Source organism: Phalacrocorax carbo, chromosome 18 (assembly GCF_963921805.1).
Source record: "Phalacrocorax carbo chromosome 18, bPhaCar2.1, whole genome shotgun sequence".
Classification (NCBI taxonomy): Eukaryota; Metazoa; Chordata; class Aves; order Suliformes; family Phalacrocoracidae; genus Phalacrocorax; species Phalacrocorax carbo.
This window is the reverse complement of record NC_087530.1, coordinates 5757046-5772614: the sequence shown is the minus strand read 5'-3', so window position 1 is coordinate 5772614 and position 15569 is coordinate 5757046. Positions and strand designations below refer to the sequence as shown.

The 15569-nt window shown below is 47.3% G+C and overlaps 1 protein-coding gene across 5 annotated transcripts in view; it reads right to left on the bottom strand.

Annotated features, from left to right (window-relative positions):
• The window catches only part of RAPGEF1 (Rap guanine nucleotide exchange factor 1), a 90110-nt gene that overhangs the window by 10881 nt on the left and 63660 nt on the right, over positions 1-15569 (bottom strand). For 3 of the 5 annotated variants that reach the window (XM_064468710.1, XM_064468709.1, XM_064468712.1), the window contains 4 exons: positions 6364-6456; positions 4626-4714; positions 3171-3282; positions 1467-1542 (listed from right to left, as the gene is read on the bottom strand). In XM_064468710.1, the coding sequence (XP_064324780.1) occupies positions 1467-1542; positions 3171-3282; positions 4626-4714; positions 6364-6456 (370 nt within the window). Of the gene's footprint in view, positions 1-1466; positions 1543-3170; positions 3283-4625; positions 4715-6363; positions 6457-7835; positions 8118-15569 lie in introns of all 5 variants that reach the window. The other 2 variants (XM_064468713.1, XM_064468711.1) reach the window with 2 other exon arrangements.

Here is a 15569-nt window from a genome sequence, read left to right as displayed (position 1 = left end):
TCTCCCCATCCGCACTGCTGTGCGTTTAAAATCCTGCTCTAGTTTTCCCTAGTCCTGAGAGGTTCTCCACATCTTTCACCTCACTGACTGCAGCACCCTCAGAGCTCTCCATTCATGAACCGGAGGTCTAGCACACATCCCTTTACTAAGCAGCTGTCTTTCAACAGGAACAGTAGGGAAGTTCTTCCAATGTCATGCATGTTCCTGAGAACAGCAGGAGTAAATCAGAGCTCCTCTATCACAGTTTCAGCATTTTTATAAGGGGTATTTCCACCATCTCATTTAGATTATTTTTTTTAAAAATACATATCTAGCCTTGGCGCAACCAATTGCCGCCTCCTCTCTAGCGTGTTCCTAACTTTGGTCCTTTCTGCCTAGATTCGATGCCCAGTGTAAACAGGGAAACATAGCTGCCAGGGGAACAAATTTCTTGCTAGCTGCATCGTGCTGGTAGGTGACTCCAAACACCTATGCTACAGTAAAACCCCTGCCATTTAAAAATGCACAGGAAAGATATTTCCCCTTGACTATCAAACCTCTAAAATATGAGCACTGAGCGGTTCAGCAGGTTAGCGCATTTTGCCTTGCAACCCAGGAGATAAGGAGATCAACTCTGGTTAAGGCCATCAGCACAAATGTGTTTGGCAGGTTTAAAATCCCTCTCTAGAAACATTGCAAAGGCTGTCTTTGCCACAGGTCTTGGGAAGGAGCTGCTTCATGTGAGTGGTGACTGGGTTTGGAGAGATAAAGTGGGGTTTTAACAACTCTAGAGCTAAGGGTTGCTAACCTCCCTTTTCCTTCCCTGTATCTCCTTTCTTGTACTGTGGATTCCCGCTCTGAACCAGTCTGGGTGGCCACCAGCACACATGCAGTACAGAGTGGGGCTAGGAAGTGACACAGTGAGTTGAAAATAAGGGGTGTCAGCAGACCAGCACCTGGACAGCTTGCCCAATGCCCATGGGTACTGCATTAGACCCAAACCAACGTCCCTCCTTGCTTTCTTTGGTGCCAACAGTCACTCCAGCAACACCTACATCACCACTGCCCTGAAGTTCAAACAGCAACCTCTGAAAACAGGATCCATGCCACAACCGGCTGATCACGCCTGCACTCGCAGAAGGCAGTGACCTACCCCAGCAGGTACGGAGACACGAACACAGCACTGTCACCAGCTCCACTGGTGTGCCTTGCCTTCCACATCTGGGCAAGGGCTATGAGTAGTTAATACCATCCCTGCCGCTCAGTGGAACAAACAGGCGCTTACCCAGCTTACCTCCGTTTCACCAAGGATAAGCACAATCCCCCCCCCCCGCAACTCAGAAGATCACGAATGCTGTCTCCTCCACCCTGGCCCAGCTGCCTGCGGTCGCACTGCGACGGCGCACGCTACAGAGACGCAGAAGACAAGCAGCAAAAGGCCATGCCAGGCTGTGCTCCTCAGCTCTGTTCTGGTGCATCCACTGTACCTTTCCTGTCGGTCTCTGTTGCATGCACTAACAAAATGTCTCCGGATCCACCACGAACATCTGGCCCATCATCTCCCTGCAATGATAACAGAAACACGTTAGGCATGGCCCAAGCTCCCTTCGGCCTGGTTTACCATCTCCGGGGTTCAAGCTCAGCAACAACTGGCAGAGTACGCAATGTTCCTGGCACTGCTCACAGCACAAGCTGGGACATGGTCTTCAGTGCTGGGCTAATCCTGGTATTTGAATAAAGCATCTGCCGCCCCGCATGAGGATCTGGGCTGATCCTCACTCGGGGTCTCTGACTCCTTAAGGCCAGGCTGTTAGGCTCAGTGAAAGCTGAACCTTCTGTCCACAGAAGAATGAACAGAAATGTCCCAGACTCCCAAACGCTCCCAGAAGACCATTAACAGAGCAGTAACACTGTGTGAACTGTCTCAAAGTGTGGGATCACGTACCACAGTGGCTGTGGGGTGAGAGGTCATGCATTCAACCTGCATGCTCCTGGAACATCAAAACCTAGTAAGTTAATTCCCTAATTTGGCTGGAGGTCACCTGAAGCGGTTCAATAACTGGGGGCAGAAAACAGTCCTGCTAACTGCTTGACCCCTGCCTTACCACTCTCTAAAAACATCTTTCTTCTAGCTACTGCAATTCACAACTAAAAATACACAATCAGTCAGCCAGTGGTTCCCATGCTGCAGGAAACAGCTCGCAGTGGCAGTTCTATACTGTTTCAAACATGTAGACCATAAAGAAAAGAAAGAAAACAAGAAGTTAAGGGTTGTCAAAGATCTGCTAGTCCCAAATGTTCAGAAATCACTGATTTTTAATTGTTTTTAAAGGAAATATTCCTGCAGAGGAGACTGGAGCCATGTCTGGCTTCCCTTAGCAATGTCTTTGTCATTTCAATATGCAAAACACTGAAAAAACCATGAATTATAGCCATGGAGCAGCTATGTCTAAGACGTGAATTTTTCAGGTGACCCTCTGGCAAGACTCATGAAATACTACTTCAGGAATGAGTAATAGCTTCTCAGTCTCTCCTGCACATCTCAGCTGACCAAAGAACACTCCTAAAGTGCCAGTAAATGATACATTCCCTCTGTTTTTCAGACTAGCCCCCTGACAGTCTGAAAGCTTCAAAAGCCTGCATATTCCCTCAAGCTGCACGTCAAAGACAGCTTGGTTCAAGAGCATAGTGAGCAAAGCTGTCTGGGAGTGCACCCAAGGCTAGAAACAAAGCCATTTCTCAAACACAGGAACGGTTACTTTGGCTGCTCTTCCACATCAGCAATACAACGACCTGCCTGGGAAATCTGCTAAACCTGCCTTCAGATTGAAAGGCCAACACTATAAACCTGCACCTGGATTTACTGTGCTCAGGCTCTCAGGTGCTTTATTTGACACTGCAGCAGGCTAAAGAGTGGAAAAGAACAGACTGGGAAAAGGGCACAAGATGAGCTGGTTTTCAGAGAGACATCTCATGTTTTGTTAAACCCTCGCTCATTGCTGATGCTCCCTGCCTGTACCAGCATCTCATACTTTCACAACAGCCTGCACACATAAAGCTGCATACGACTTCTGCTGCAACCTAGTTTTTCCTATCAAATAAAAGCCGATGCCTTGCTTGTGCACACAGAGGATCAGATTTCAATACAGCATAAACCAAAGAGTATGAAAGCAAATCCTGAATACACCTACCTCTTGCTTCAGTGTTAACCTAGCCATAATTTCACTGTGGTCGATAAGGGACAGCTCATCTACCTCTTCCTCCAACTGTGACGATTCCAAAGCATCTGGTGACTGCTGCTGCCTGTAAAAGCAAAACAAAAGTGTCATCAGTGTCATTGCCCATCCCAGGGAGGTGATGCTGGGTCCACCTGAGCTCTCAGCGTACAAACCTTCATTAAATGACAGTAAGTACACAGACAGTCTAGAGGTAAATCTTTTGCAAACAAGCCTAAGTGTCTAGCTCTAATTCTGTTGCTTTGTCCATCTCTTGAAAAGTAAAAGATAAACCTTTAGGACCTGAACACTTGTCTGCCTCCATTTCTGGCAGACAGGATTTTACTATGCCCTGCATAAGTACACGCTTCCATATCTCCTTAATCCACCAAATTTTTAGTACACACAAATCTAAGCCCTTCCTCAAATGCAGAGAGACTGAGCATACTCCACACGTGTATATCTTAGTTAGCTCGTGACCCCACTGTGCTGCTACCGGGGGAGATGACTGGCTCCCTTTTTGCAGGAAGGTGGCGCAGAAAGCTCTGACCACTTTTTTGGTGTACATCCACAACTCCAGTATTCCTACCCCTAAGGCTGTACTCCTGTGCCTGGACACATGCTCTTTGTGCCTGTTTTCAGAAAAAAAAAAAGTACGCATGTTCTTTCCAGCTTTCCCCAGGCACAGGTCAAAATCCTGCGTACCAGTCAGTACCTTCAGCAGATAGTGAGCTCTGCAGAGCACTCTTGCATTGTCTCCTTCACTGCAGGGATTAAAACCCTCCAACCAACTGCAGGAAAATGGGGGAGGGAAGTCTATTGTCACACACAAAACAATGCTGCTTTCTATTTTTGCTTTAGAAATGCAATTGAAGAGCAATCTCAAGCAGCAGGGAAGCACTCACTCCTCTCCTCCTTGAAGCCCATCTGTTACAGCCTGCACCTCTTCATTTACATGGACAAAAGATAGCTAAGAGCATTAGAAGGGATATAACGCCTCCTGCTTCGGGGCCTCAGCCAGCCTCTAACTAGCAGGGTTAGGAGGAAATTCCCCTCTGGAAGACTATTTCCCAACAGTGATATGGACCTTTATTTGCACGTTTCCCTGGAAGCAGGAGGGAGCAGCCAGTGTCAGTGACAGGACTACCAATTAGATGGACCTAGGATGGCTAACACAGGCTGCATTAACCCCTACAGGATCCCTGAGTTAAGTAATGACATCTTGCCAGGGTCCTTTGTGTTCAGCAGGATCCCACCACTCACCAGTTGTACAAAACAAATGGGCTTAACGTTTAGAGAAGATCGAGAAGGCTGAGGGCAGAACTGGCAGCCCCAAGGACGGTTTGGCAGAGGGCAGGGCTAACAGGATGTTGGTGAGACTCTGTACCCTTCGAGGCTGGGAAGCAGGAGTACCAGGGAAGTCAGGCTCACCTTTCAGCACCATCTTTGCCTTCCTTCCCCATGGCACTGCTGTTCGCAGAGGAGTCTTTGGAGTGGCCGTCTTTGACAGGGGGAGATTCCTGCGAAGAGAAGGAAGTTTTTCATTAAGACATGGGGTCCTACACGACAGCTAGCCTTGCATTTACAGTCTGACTGCCTCTAAACAGCCCTTTACTGTAAATTCCTACAGAGCGGTTAAAGATTGATGCAAGTTAATGCCAAATGCCAGGAAAACACAGAAGTTAATTAGACAGGAAATTTGGGACCATCTCTGGAGACTAGTGTAATTAGTACTGTTTGCTTTTAACATTGTGAAATGATGCTGAAAGTTACAACACAAGTCAGCTGTTGCCTTGGATTTTAACCCTCTCACGACCTTTTTTTTTCCTCCAGCCCTTACTGCTGAAATACAGTTGCCTTCTGCTTTAATCAAAACGGACAGAGCCAGCTCTAAGCTCTCCAGTTTCAGTGCCCCTCCTAGTCACAGCCCCCAAACCCAGCCTGCCTTAGGGGGTGGGTGCACACTGCTGTTCCTACCTCCCTTCTCTCCCATCAGAAGAGGTTATGCAGTGATGCAACGTTTCTACTTCACATTTCACAGCTGTGGAAATGAAGCTAATGCAAAAAAGCAGAACCATCTGAACCTGCGGCATGGAACAGCAGGTAGAGAGCTCAAAGCAAAGATCCAGCATTTTGAATTAGCCATTTAAAAAGGAGAAAAATACCCATGAATGGCAAATAGGAATATTAATCTAACAGTGTTAGAGTTCAGAATTATTTAATATCGTGCAGACTGAAACTTGGAAATTCAACCTGCTGAACAGACTGGACTGAAACCACCTACACGCTGCCCATTCGGCCTGGAAATGCACCGGTGAGTTTAGGTTTCTTGGTGTCTGCAGAATTTTTCCAGACTATATCTGTTAAGCCCTTTGCTTCAAAGTTGAGAACCAGCTCGCAGCTGCCCAAAAGAACGGGCCTGGCTAGATGTGTCTCTTGAAGGGAAGGGATGGGAGCACTATCTCTTGGCGTATTTAACACCAGCATGGATAAAGGTCTCAGAGACATCCTGTAGGAGATGTGCCTTCCAAGATGAGGGCAGGCAAAAAGATTGCCACAGACCTCTGCTGCTGTTTCCTATGACCCAACAGGAAGACGGTACCTCCCTGCAATGGAAAACGCCCTGTCTCCTCTAGGAAATATCTCAGATAGGAGGCTTGAGTAAAGGAAGAAACAGCGTGCGATTACAATGCTAAATAAATCAATCACTTTGTATATAACCGGTGAAGGAAAAGAAAAAATTTAGAGCACAAGGCTTTCTGAATTAAAAAAGGGAAGCCAAAGCAGTTACAAGAATAGACATGGCCCCAGGACGGCGCTGGTCAGGGTGCAGCTTTCTGGAAGGGAACCTCACGCAAGCAGCTCCAAACAGACAGCGAAGCACAAACGAAACAGCATGGCAGGAAAAGCTGTCCCTACCTGCTGCCGGGGCTCGCTGCGACCCTGAAAGCACTGCCTGCTCTCCGCCCAGACCGGGAGGCCACCCGAGCCTGGAAGCCAGGAGTGGGCAAGCAGAGGGACGGCCAGCAAGGGAGCCAGGGCAGCAGGACGGACACGGGAGCTCCACAGTGTGCAGAAGAGGCCGGTGCCAAGCGTGTCAGCCCTGGCGTGAAATCAGCATGCACCAGGCAGCCCCTTCCCGGAGTCCGGCCCTCTCCAGGTTACTTACTCCTTCAGAGCGAGGGAGTTCCCCGTTGCTCTGGCCAGAGGAATACAGATTGACGTATTCACCCTCACCAGCCTCCTCACTGGCGTTTTCACTCTAAGGGAGACAGGATGAAAGGAAATACATGACGGTGCCTCCCGCCAGCACTTAACGTTAGTGAGTGAATGTGCCCACGGGCTGGGAGGAGAAGCGCTCTTGGTGGCTGCTGTCACCTAACTGGGAGCCCTTCCTCTGGCTCAGCAGCCAACACGGGCCACTGCGGCTATACCTTTCTGGAGGTAATTATTTTCTGGTTCTTGAGGACTATCCTGAAGGCCCTGAGCTGCAGCAGGACAGCAGCAGGCACTGCTTTGCAAATGCTGCCATGGACTCCACATGGGACTGCGAAGGGGCAATATGCACGTGCGGATTTCCAAGGTTACGGAAGCTGAGCATTCAAAGCTTGACACACAAGCGCCTGTCCTACCCATGCTGTAGTCCTGCTGCTGAACACAGATCAGCTCTGCAGCCTGGAGGGTATCACACGTGTCTTCTAAACTATGCTGCAAGCACAGACTAGAGCCATCATGCCCAACTGAACCAAATCTGGGGGCTTCTGGGCTGTAACAAGGACCTAATGCAAGGAAGATGCAACAGCAAGGTCAGGTCCAAAGTGTGGAAACCTGATCATTTACTCTGCAATCTGTGTCCCTCTTGCAAACTTCATGAAGAGGCAGCACTACCATGCACTGTGCTGAAAGCTCTAACCCCATCAACTCTAGGCTTTGCGGCAAACGAAAGAGGAACTGCCTTGAAAACGAAGTATTTTAAAAAGTAGCTGTAATGCACAAACCTGCCAAGTGATCTGCAAAACTGATCTGGGACCTTAAACTACTAGTGCCGTATCAGTGTGGGAACTGCATTAGTCTAACTTCACACGATGCTTTGCACCAATGTGCACTGCCACCAAGTGCGCAGCTGGGGCTGCTGGTAAATGCAAAGAGCAGGAGCCTGGAGAGAGCAACAGGTTTCTGCACAGGAGAGACAGAGCTGGACTGCACCCACTGCTCCTGGGCCTCAGCAGTGACTTAGGATGGAGCAGGGCAGCAATCACCAAATCCTGCCACGGCAGCAGCTGCAGGATGCAAACCACTGTCAGGAGCCTGCTTTTAGAAACCACAAACTTCACAAAACACTCCTTTACCTTCCTCACCTTTGTATTACAACTGCAGGAAGCTACAGCAGCTTCTCCTCTCCCCTTCACCAGCATTTGACATTCTGTGTTTCCCACATATGTGCTAACATTTTCTCACACCTGCTGAGGTTAATTTTTTCTAGCCATCATTTTATATGAAATTACCTCTCTGCAATTCACACACATGTTTGGAAACCAGATCACATTAAGCATGTATTAATACAAGACACATTTTCTTTAAAAAAAACCCAAATAAACCCAGCCTTGCATTAAGGTGCATTAGCTCTTTGGATAGTCTCACCGAAGGCGTCTGGAGAGAATCAGTGAAAGAGGTTTCAGAAGGAAGGCAGACAGGAGCATTCCCGTTAAAGCTGCTCTCCTGAGAAGAGGAGTTTGGCACATCCACAGTGCTGGGTGACTGGCTGGCTGCGGCAGGCACAGCTAGGACAGAGCTCTGAGATGGATGGACGGGCGGAAAAGGTGGGGTGGAGCAGGAGGAGGAGGTAGAAGAGAGGAAAGGAGGTATGGAGACTTGGTTGTGAGGCACAAAGTCCTGGGAATAGGACCTAAACACAGATTTGTACTACAGGATGCAGAGACGTACAACACAAAACAAGGAAGATGGGGAAAGGAAAGAGACAGACAAAAGAAAAAGTAATTAGATCGGCAGTAGTGTAGCAGTGGCAGCACAAGGCATTTCTAACACAGGCACCCCCCTCACAGAGGCAGCACCATTTATTTTATCATCCACACGCCAGAGCAGGAATTGCTACCTGCGACACGTCAGCCAGTTTTTTCAGGGAGGCAAGTTCTTGCACAAACAGCAGCTGGGCTGCTCATCTCACAGAGGGAAAGGCGGGCATCGGTGTTTACCCACAGGTATCCAGCCTTCGCTAGGGATGGAGAAAGCCTGGATATCTCAGTACTGCTAATGACAAAGTGCAGCTTGAAAATCCCTTGAGTGGATGAAAGGATGCGAAGGCATACAGAAACCACAACTGTGAGCATGCTGGAAATATCTAGATAGAGAAAAGTACTCTGAGTGCTTATTGCTTTTCTGGGGTTTTCCACGGGATCCAAATTAAGATGCCATTTGCTCCAGCCCTGTAATTTAGCAGCTACTGTGTCAAGTCTGTTCCAGAACACGCAGCTCCCAGGGAGGAGTGGCTGGATACTGTCTTCAAAGTTACACTGAAGGATAAAGGAGATTACACTGCTACTCCTTCCCATTTGAGAAACACAGGGAGCAAAAAATGATAATTGCCCTCAGGAGCAATGAATTCCTTATCAAACCGATCCTTTAATGCAGTGCCTTGAAGAGTCAGCTGAAGAGATGAAAAGACACCATCTGCGTAAAGCTTTATTTCACTATCTCTCCTAATAATCAGATTATGGTTCAGATAATATTAAACAGGGTGCAGTGGGAATATATTGTGCCAATAAAAACAAGAGCAACCCTCTATATTTTAACATCTGGAGCTAGTAAGATTTGCTGTCAGGGTAAGTCCAAAACAAAGCTGACACCCACCAAAAAAACCCAACAAACTCAACTGAAAAACAGTAATGCTAAACCTGCTGGAGAGTTTGTTTTAAAACCTGTAGAGCTGAACCACTAGCGAGATCTGTGTCGTAGCCAAGTGGACCGAAGGAAGAATCACATCATCCAAAAAAAAAACCAACCAAAAAAAAAAAAAGAAAACCAACCCCACGCTGAAATGAAGCCGTGGCAGCTGCTCGTTGGAGCGACCTGCTGCAGGACGATGGTGCGTTACAGAGCTCTCAAGAAGCACAGACACAACTTGCTCAAACCAGGCTGAAAAGGCTGTGATGTAAAAAGGAAAAGGGGAAACAAAAGGCATGAATCAGAGAATTCAGGCTACATTTTCTAAGGAGAGTTGAGCGGGTGATAAAAAGCAAAGCTTAGGCTGTCACCTGAGCCGAGGCAGCAGCATCCAGTTCAGCAGGGGTATTTTTTTTCTACCGAGGAAAGATATATGAGCTTAAAAATCTAAACTAAGAACAGCCTTGGGCCAGAAGCCTGGGCAAAAAAAGCTCTTCCACTACAAAGGAAAGAAAACATAAAGGTCAATGGCTAGACTTTACCTTCTACCACCTTAATCCTAGAGCGGTTGCCCTCCGCTGTGCATGGAGTCCGGCACTGCTCTGGGTGTATTCTCGGGGCCCAAAACAAATTGCAGGGCATAATACAGAGGAGCAGAGGGAGATGCTTTAGAAAGAGTGCTTAACAGACTACTGAAAAATAATTAAAATGCAAATCCCTATCACATGCCCGTGGCTAAAAGGAGACTGGCTCTAGGGCAGGCTCCTCTCTCTTCCTGCCCGTTTCTTTCTGGATGAGCAGCTCTGGCTCCAGGGACACTGTCAGCTTTTGGTGCTGCCTCAGTAACAATGACAAGTCTAATCTCTGTATTTACTTTCTGCTTGGATAAATGCTCTACATTTATTCATTTTCACTTGCATGGCACAAAACACTAAATCCCTCGTAAGACGCCAGGCTCATGACATCATCTTGGCTCAGCAGATTCATTATGCCTGCCCCGTCTCCCTGGTATATCATGATCTCACCGGTGCTATTATGTCGACTATCGCCCCAAGTCCCAGGCTAGACCCCAAAAAAAGAACAGGAGCAAAGCGGATGGAGAACATGTACTCCTACCAACCACTGCTGCAACGGCTCAAGAAGGCACTCAACAAACTGTTGTCTCCATAACAAGCTCCTCTGCTCCAGGAAAGGAAATAATTTGCTCAAACAGAACCTATGTGCCAGCTCCCCTAGAGCTGGGCTTCCTGCACCCACGTGAGACAGGCAGCATATGCTGTCCTTCACTTTGTAGTTGATGGACATCTTCCACCAAGGATTCCCAAGGGTTTTTGTCTGTGACCTGCCGAACCCAGAGGAAAAGCCAGGCTTTTGCAAAGCAGCAGTGGAGCTCATGCAGGGCACCAGTGAAAGGAAATCGCTGTCCTCAATCAAGTCACTCTGGGACAGGCAGCACCCTGCGAAGCTCTACGTGCTGTGTGATGGTGCTGGGAGGGTTAGTTCAGGCCAAACGCCAGCCGGGAGGCTCAGCAGCTGAGATGCTGCCTGGTACACTGCCTGCAGGCTGAGCTAGCAGCTCGCGGAGATGAATTACTGCTTCTGGGGCAGGAACATTTGCACAGCTTCTGCCTTGCATAGTTTCAGAGACGTTAATTCCAATTCAAAGGCAATTTAGACCTAAATGTAACATAACATTGCATAAATTTTAGAAGCTGGAATGCAGATACGTTACTACTGACAATCACTATACATTCATCTCTCCTCGGCCTCATCAATATACCTTTCAAAACAATATCTTGGCATGAGATGTGTTGAAAATGCCAGTTTAAGGCCCAGGTATCCAGGCAAATGCATTAATCTTCATTATGTGATCCATGAACAATCATTTAACGACGCAGACATGCTCTCAGCATGTTGTTAACAAAGGGAACAGTGCAGAGAAGCCTTTGGTGTGCTGGCATTAATTAGCCAGGCTGCTCTCGCCTTCCAATCTTGTTGTAAAGTTGCATCTTGTAGAAAGCAAGCCAGGGAGCCCCCTCCTTCCTCCGGAGCCTGCAAGCAGCTCTGGAATTCCAGCTATGCAGCCGTGCTGGGACAAGAGCCAAGAATGAAGCATACTTTTAAAGGGGAAAAAAAACACCCTGCGGTGGAGATGATGTCCATATGGCACCCATTCCTGCTGCTCCTCAGTCCGACCCAGCCCAGACAGCAGCTGCAGCAGGAATTGCTGCAACAGCTTCCACGGGGTTTGGGTGTTGTACATCTCTTGGAAGCCCTGTCATCCCTTAAAAGACATACTTTTTTTGGGAGGGGACAGTCCATTCAACATAACTGTCACAAGCAAACTAGTCATTCTCTAGTCCTCCCCCAAGAAATCACAAACAACAGTTTATCTTGGAAACAAATCAGTGCTTGTTTTAATCTGCTTCTTAGAGGTTTCTTGCAGGGTCAGGAAGGCCTCGGCTATGGCTGTACTGACACAACCTCCTACTCCATGGCTCTGCTTTAAGTGAAGTACTTCAAAATAATCTCTGGGAAAGTTAGAAAGCAGGATGCAACCGGATCCTTTGTGACAGGATGCTCTCTTCTATGCAAACTCCGGCCATGCTGCCGGGCTCCCACCACAGGACCAGAAGATGGTCTCCCAGCATGAGTGAACCTGACCTACGACAGCAAATGGCCAGCACAGGGAGGAGAGATCCCTCTCCTCTTACCACTAAAGTGGACTTTAAAAAAAACCAACCCACCTATCTTCCACGTGGGAAGTGCTTCCACAAAGCATACTCTGAGCTTGGAGCAATCTCGTCTCCTGGGAACTGCAGGAAGCTAACATGCCTTGACCTGAACGTTTACCACACAGCACGACACACAGAGGTCTTCCAGAGATGGCACCTTTCAATGTTTTCAATTTCCTGCCTTTGATTTTTTGCAACTGTCAATATTTTAGAACTGCTTTCCATCATCATCATCAGTGTTACAGGATGTCCCAAAGGTCACTGACATTACAGCCATTTATTTGGATTAGATGGCAGGAGATAAGCACTCTAATAGAAAACTTATTTCAAGAGTGATGCGCCTTTACATTCAATAGGCATGGCTGACCACAAGTAATAGGGAGACAGGGTGTTTATATGCAGGGAGTCACTGGTTGTGAGGAACAGCAGCCTCCTTCCTAAATTCAAAGTTGAATTCAATTATATGGCTGTCAGAGCACCTGCAGCATCAGCAGACACAGTCTTTACCTTTTAAGCACAGCCTTCTCGGTTACCCTACAGACTGCTTCTGCCAAATTAATCTGCAATCCTGCCAGACACTCCCAGATCAGACAGAGCATCAGATTTCCAAAACATGAAGCTATCAGAGGAAAGGATCAATCTTTTAGATCTCCTCTGCTAATGCTATTAAGAGAGCGATGTGGGCATCATGCCAGAACTGGATGCCCAAATTCTAACAGTAGAGAACTATGTTCACAAAATACTGGGTGCCGTACAAAACTGCTACACCCTCAGAATATAATTGCATAGACAACTATTGGAAAAGATTTCCTATCTCATGACACAATGCTGGGCTTCCAGGTACTTTTGCTAATGAGGAAGGAAATGCTCCTACAATGAATGGCTGGAAACACAAGCTGCCAACAGAATGGCTTCAAGCACTGCCACAGGAAAGGCAGCAACTCCTCATGCTTGAATGTTTCTCAGCAAAGGCTCTGACCTGGCTGCACAGCTGACCTCCGTGTTTTTAAGCAAAGGTTAGCATACCAGATGGATGGACAGGGCTTGCTGTTCCCTTGGGAAAGGGTCTCCCAGCTTCTGCACAAGAAAACACAAAATTCAAACTTCTTCTTAAGTGAGGGGGAGTCTTGTACATCTTTGCAACAAAACAAATGGTGTGGGGGGGAAGGGTGGGGGGAGAAAACATTTATAAGATTTAGTAACCATGGATCATGCACCTCTCTTTTGAAACTATCAGGAGAATTCAATCTGATCCCACTTACAATGTCAACTCTTGTTTAGCTTGTAGACAATACCACCATATCTAGCAAGCAGATCTTTAAAAGGCAGAGGCTGGAGACAAAGACAAGGCTCCTAAAAAGTCAGTCACACAAAAAACATCAACTATGAACTCAAAAGGGGACCATTTAGAGAGACCTGCATAGAGACAGGTAGTGCTCCAACTGCAAGAAAAATATATGAACCACTGGGTGAAGTGGTTCTCAGAAGCAGGGTTCAGTGATGCCAACGTGCAACAGCACTGTTAATACCACCATCCAGGCCTGCCGTGGGCAGTGGAAAGGAACACAAATGCAGCAGGAACGCTAAACAGGAAAGGCAAAACAATACCTAGACCTCAGCAGCTGGTTAAATGGATGCATATCTTTTTTTGGCCTTCCTTCTGCTCCAAATTAAGGAGCCAAACCCTGCTTAGGACAGAAACGAACTCACACGCTGTGATCTCCCAGTCCCAGTTTGATCCTGGCTCCCACCACTGGATCACCATATACATCAAAACAGCTCAGTCTCTGCGGAGGGCCAGAGCTGCGGTGTGCGTTGCAGACTGGAAGGGAGCTACATGAAGAGGAGCGAGGCGGAGAAAACATGCGAAGCACATGTCTGCATGGCGCGCGTCTTTAAACACTTATCTGACCCTCCTTTTCCTGAACATACATTAGCACACACACAAGAAAGAAAAACAGTTGCTGTGAATTTTCTGTGTCCTTGCTCAATTTGCTCAAGAATGGTGGGAACAAGTGAGAACAGAAACGCTGAACTGGAGCTTTCATAAGGAAATCGCTTGCGCCTTCTGCTGGAATCCAACAGCCAATTTGGTTTCTGGAAAATTACTGGAAATGTTTCTTAATTAAAAAGAAAACATAAGAAGAAACCAGCATTTTGAGAAAGGATCCAGCCAAATTTCCACTAATGGCATGTACATGCCTCGGAGAAACAACTGCGTTCCTTGTTTCAGCGAGGAAAAGCTTCCCAGTTGTAACCGACTTCCTGCAGTCTTTGGTGGAAAATATGTGGATGGACAGCAGTAGAGCTTCTCACTGGACTGACTTCCTTAACCAGCACAGAGTTCCCCAGCTGCCAGGAAGTAACAAGATTTCAAGATTTTATTCCTGCCATTCTGATACCTGCCCACCCATTTCCAGTCAAACAGCACAAGGAGTTAAACCAAACGACAGTATCTCTGTCTTCACAAGAAGGGAGGAGGGTGATCAGCTAGAGAAAAAAAGCAGTGCCAACAATTACCAAGGAGGACAATTTCTTATTGCATCCCTCCTTTCCTACTGCTTAGCAACAGGAAGTACTTTCATTTTAGGGATTCCCATCTCTTTTGACTCTTGACAGTACAATCCAGTTGTCCTCCCAATATGGGATTTAACGGCCTAGCTGTTCACGCCATGGGGAATATGATGCTGCAGTTCCTTAAAATATCAGCCCACGCTACAAACATGACCCTTGCTGGCACAGAGGCTAGACGCGAATCAGACTCTGTTAAAAAACAGACTCAACTTGCCAAACCTATGAGGTTTGATCCAGTTGCTCAAGACCTGCCTCTATCCAGTAAAAGCTATTAGCTCTGACACAACTTCCTGCAAAGAAGGGAAAAGCGTGATTAGCGGGTTGACGGAGCAGTGGTGGGTTCTGGACTGTAGCAGCGTCTGCAGCGCTGACTGGAAAGAAAAAAGTCAAGGTTTTAGGAAAAGAAATTCATACATGAAAAATCAAGATTAAAGATGATCTGAACAACTTCACCTCTTTTTTGCTTCAAAACACTGCCTGAAAACAGTCTTTTTAAGCTCCTTAAGTCAGTAGCAAGGCGCTAGTCTTTCACCAGGAGCACAGAACTGGTGGGCTAGCATGGTGCAGCCTCAGCTTTCCTCTGCCTGCACGCGAACAGATGGGTACAGGGCCAGGTCCTCCCTCTGGGATTGACTTCTGCTGTCCACCCCAGGCCAGCCTCCAGGGAAGTAAAAAAGCACAGGGCACTTTCTGAAAATTGGCTGCGCGTGGCAAACCTGCAGTACATTGCTCACGTTGGGTCGATGGACAGTCATTTCATTTATCAGCTCTGACTTCCTGGTATCGATCTAAGGAGGTTTTTGCTTCCTGTATGGAATGGATACCGATTAATGTAGGAGACACATCATTGTAAGAGATTCGATAATCACCACTCACATTTGGGTACACAGGAGGCCAACTCCTCAGCTGGCTGGTATGCAAAAGGTGTGCTCTCCGTAGCATTAACTCCCTTGCTGGGGCTAGTGGAAATCTATGGCTTATTTTTTAACGGGTTTATTGCTCACTACAGTGCTCACTTGAGTGGCCTGTCTTTGGCGAGAGAGTTAAAAATGATAAAAAGGATAAAAGGAGCACAGTGATGTGCTTAAAGAGCTGATGGTGCAGCTTGTGGCAACACGCGCGTGAAGCTGCATGGTCTTTCCAGCCAATGCTCGGGAGCGGATTG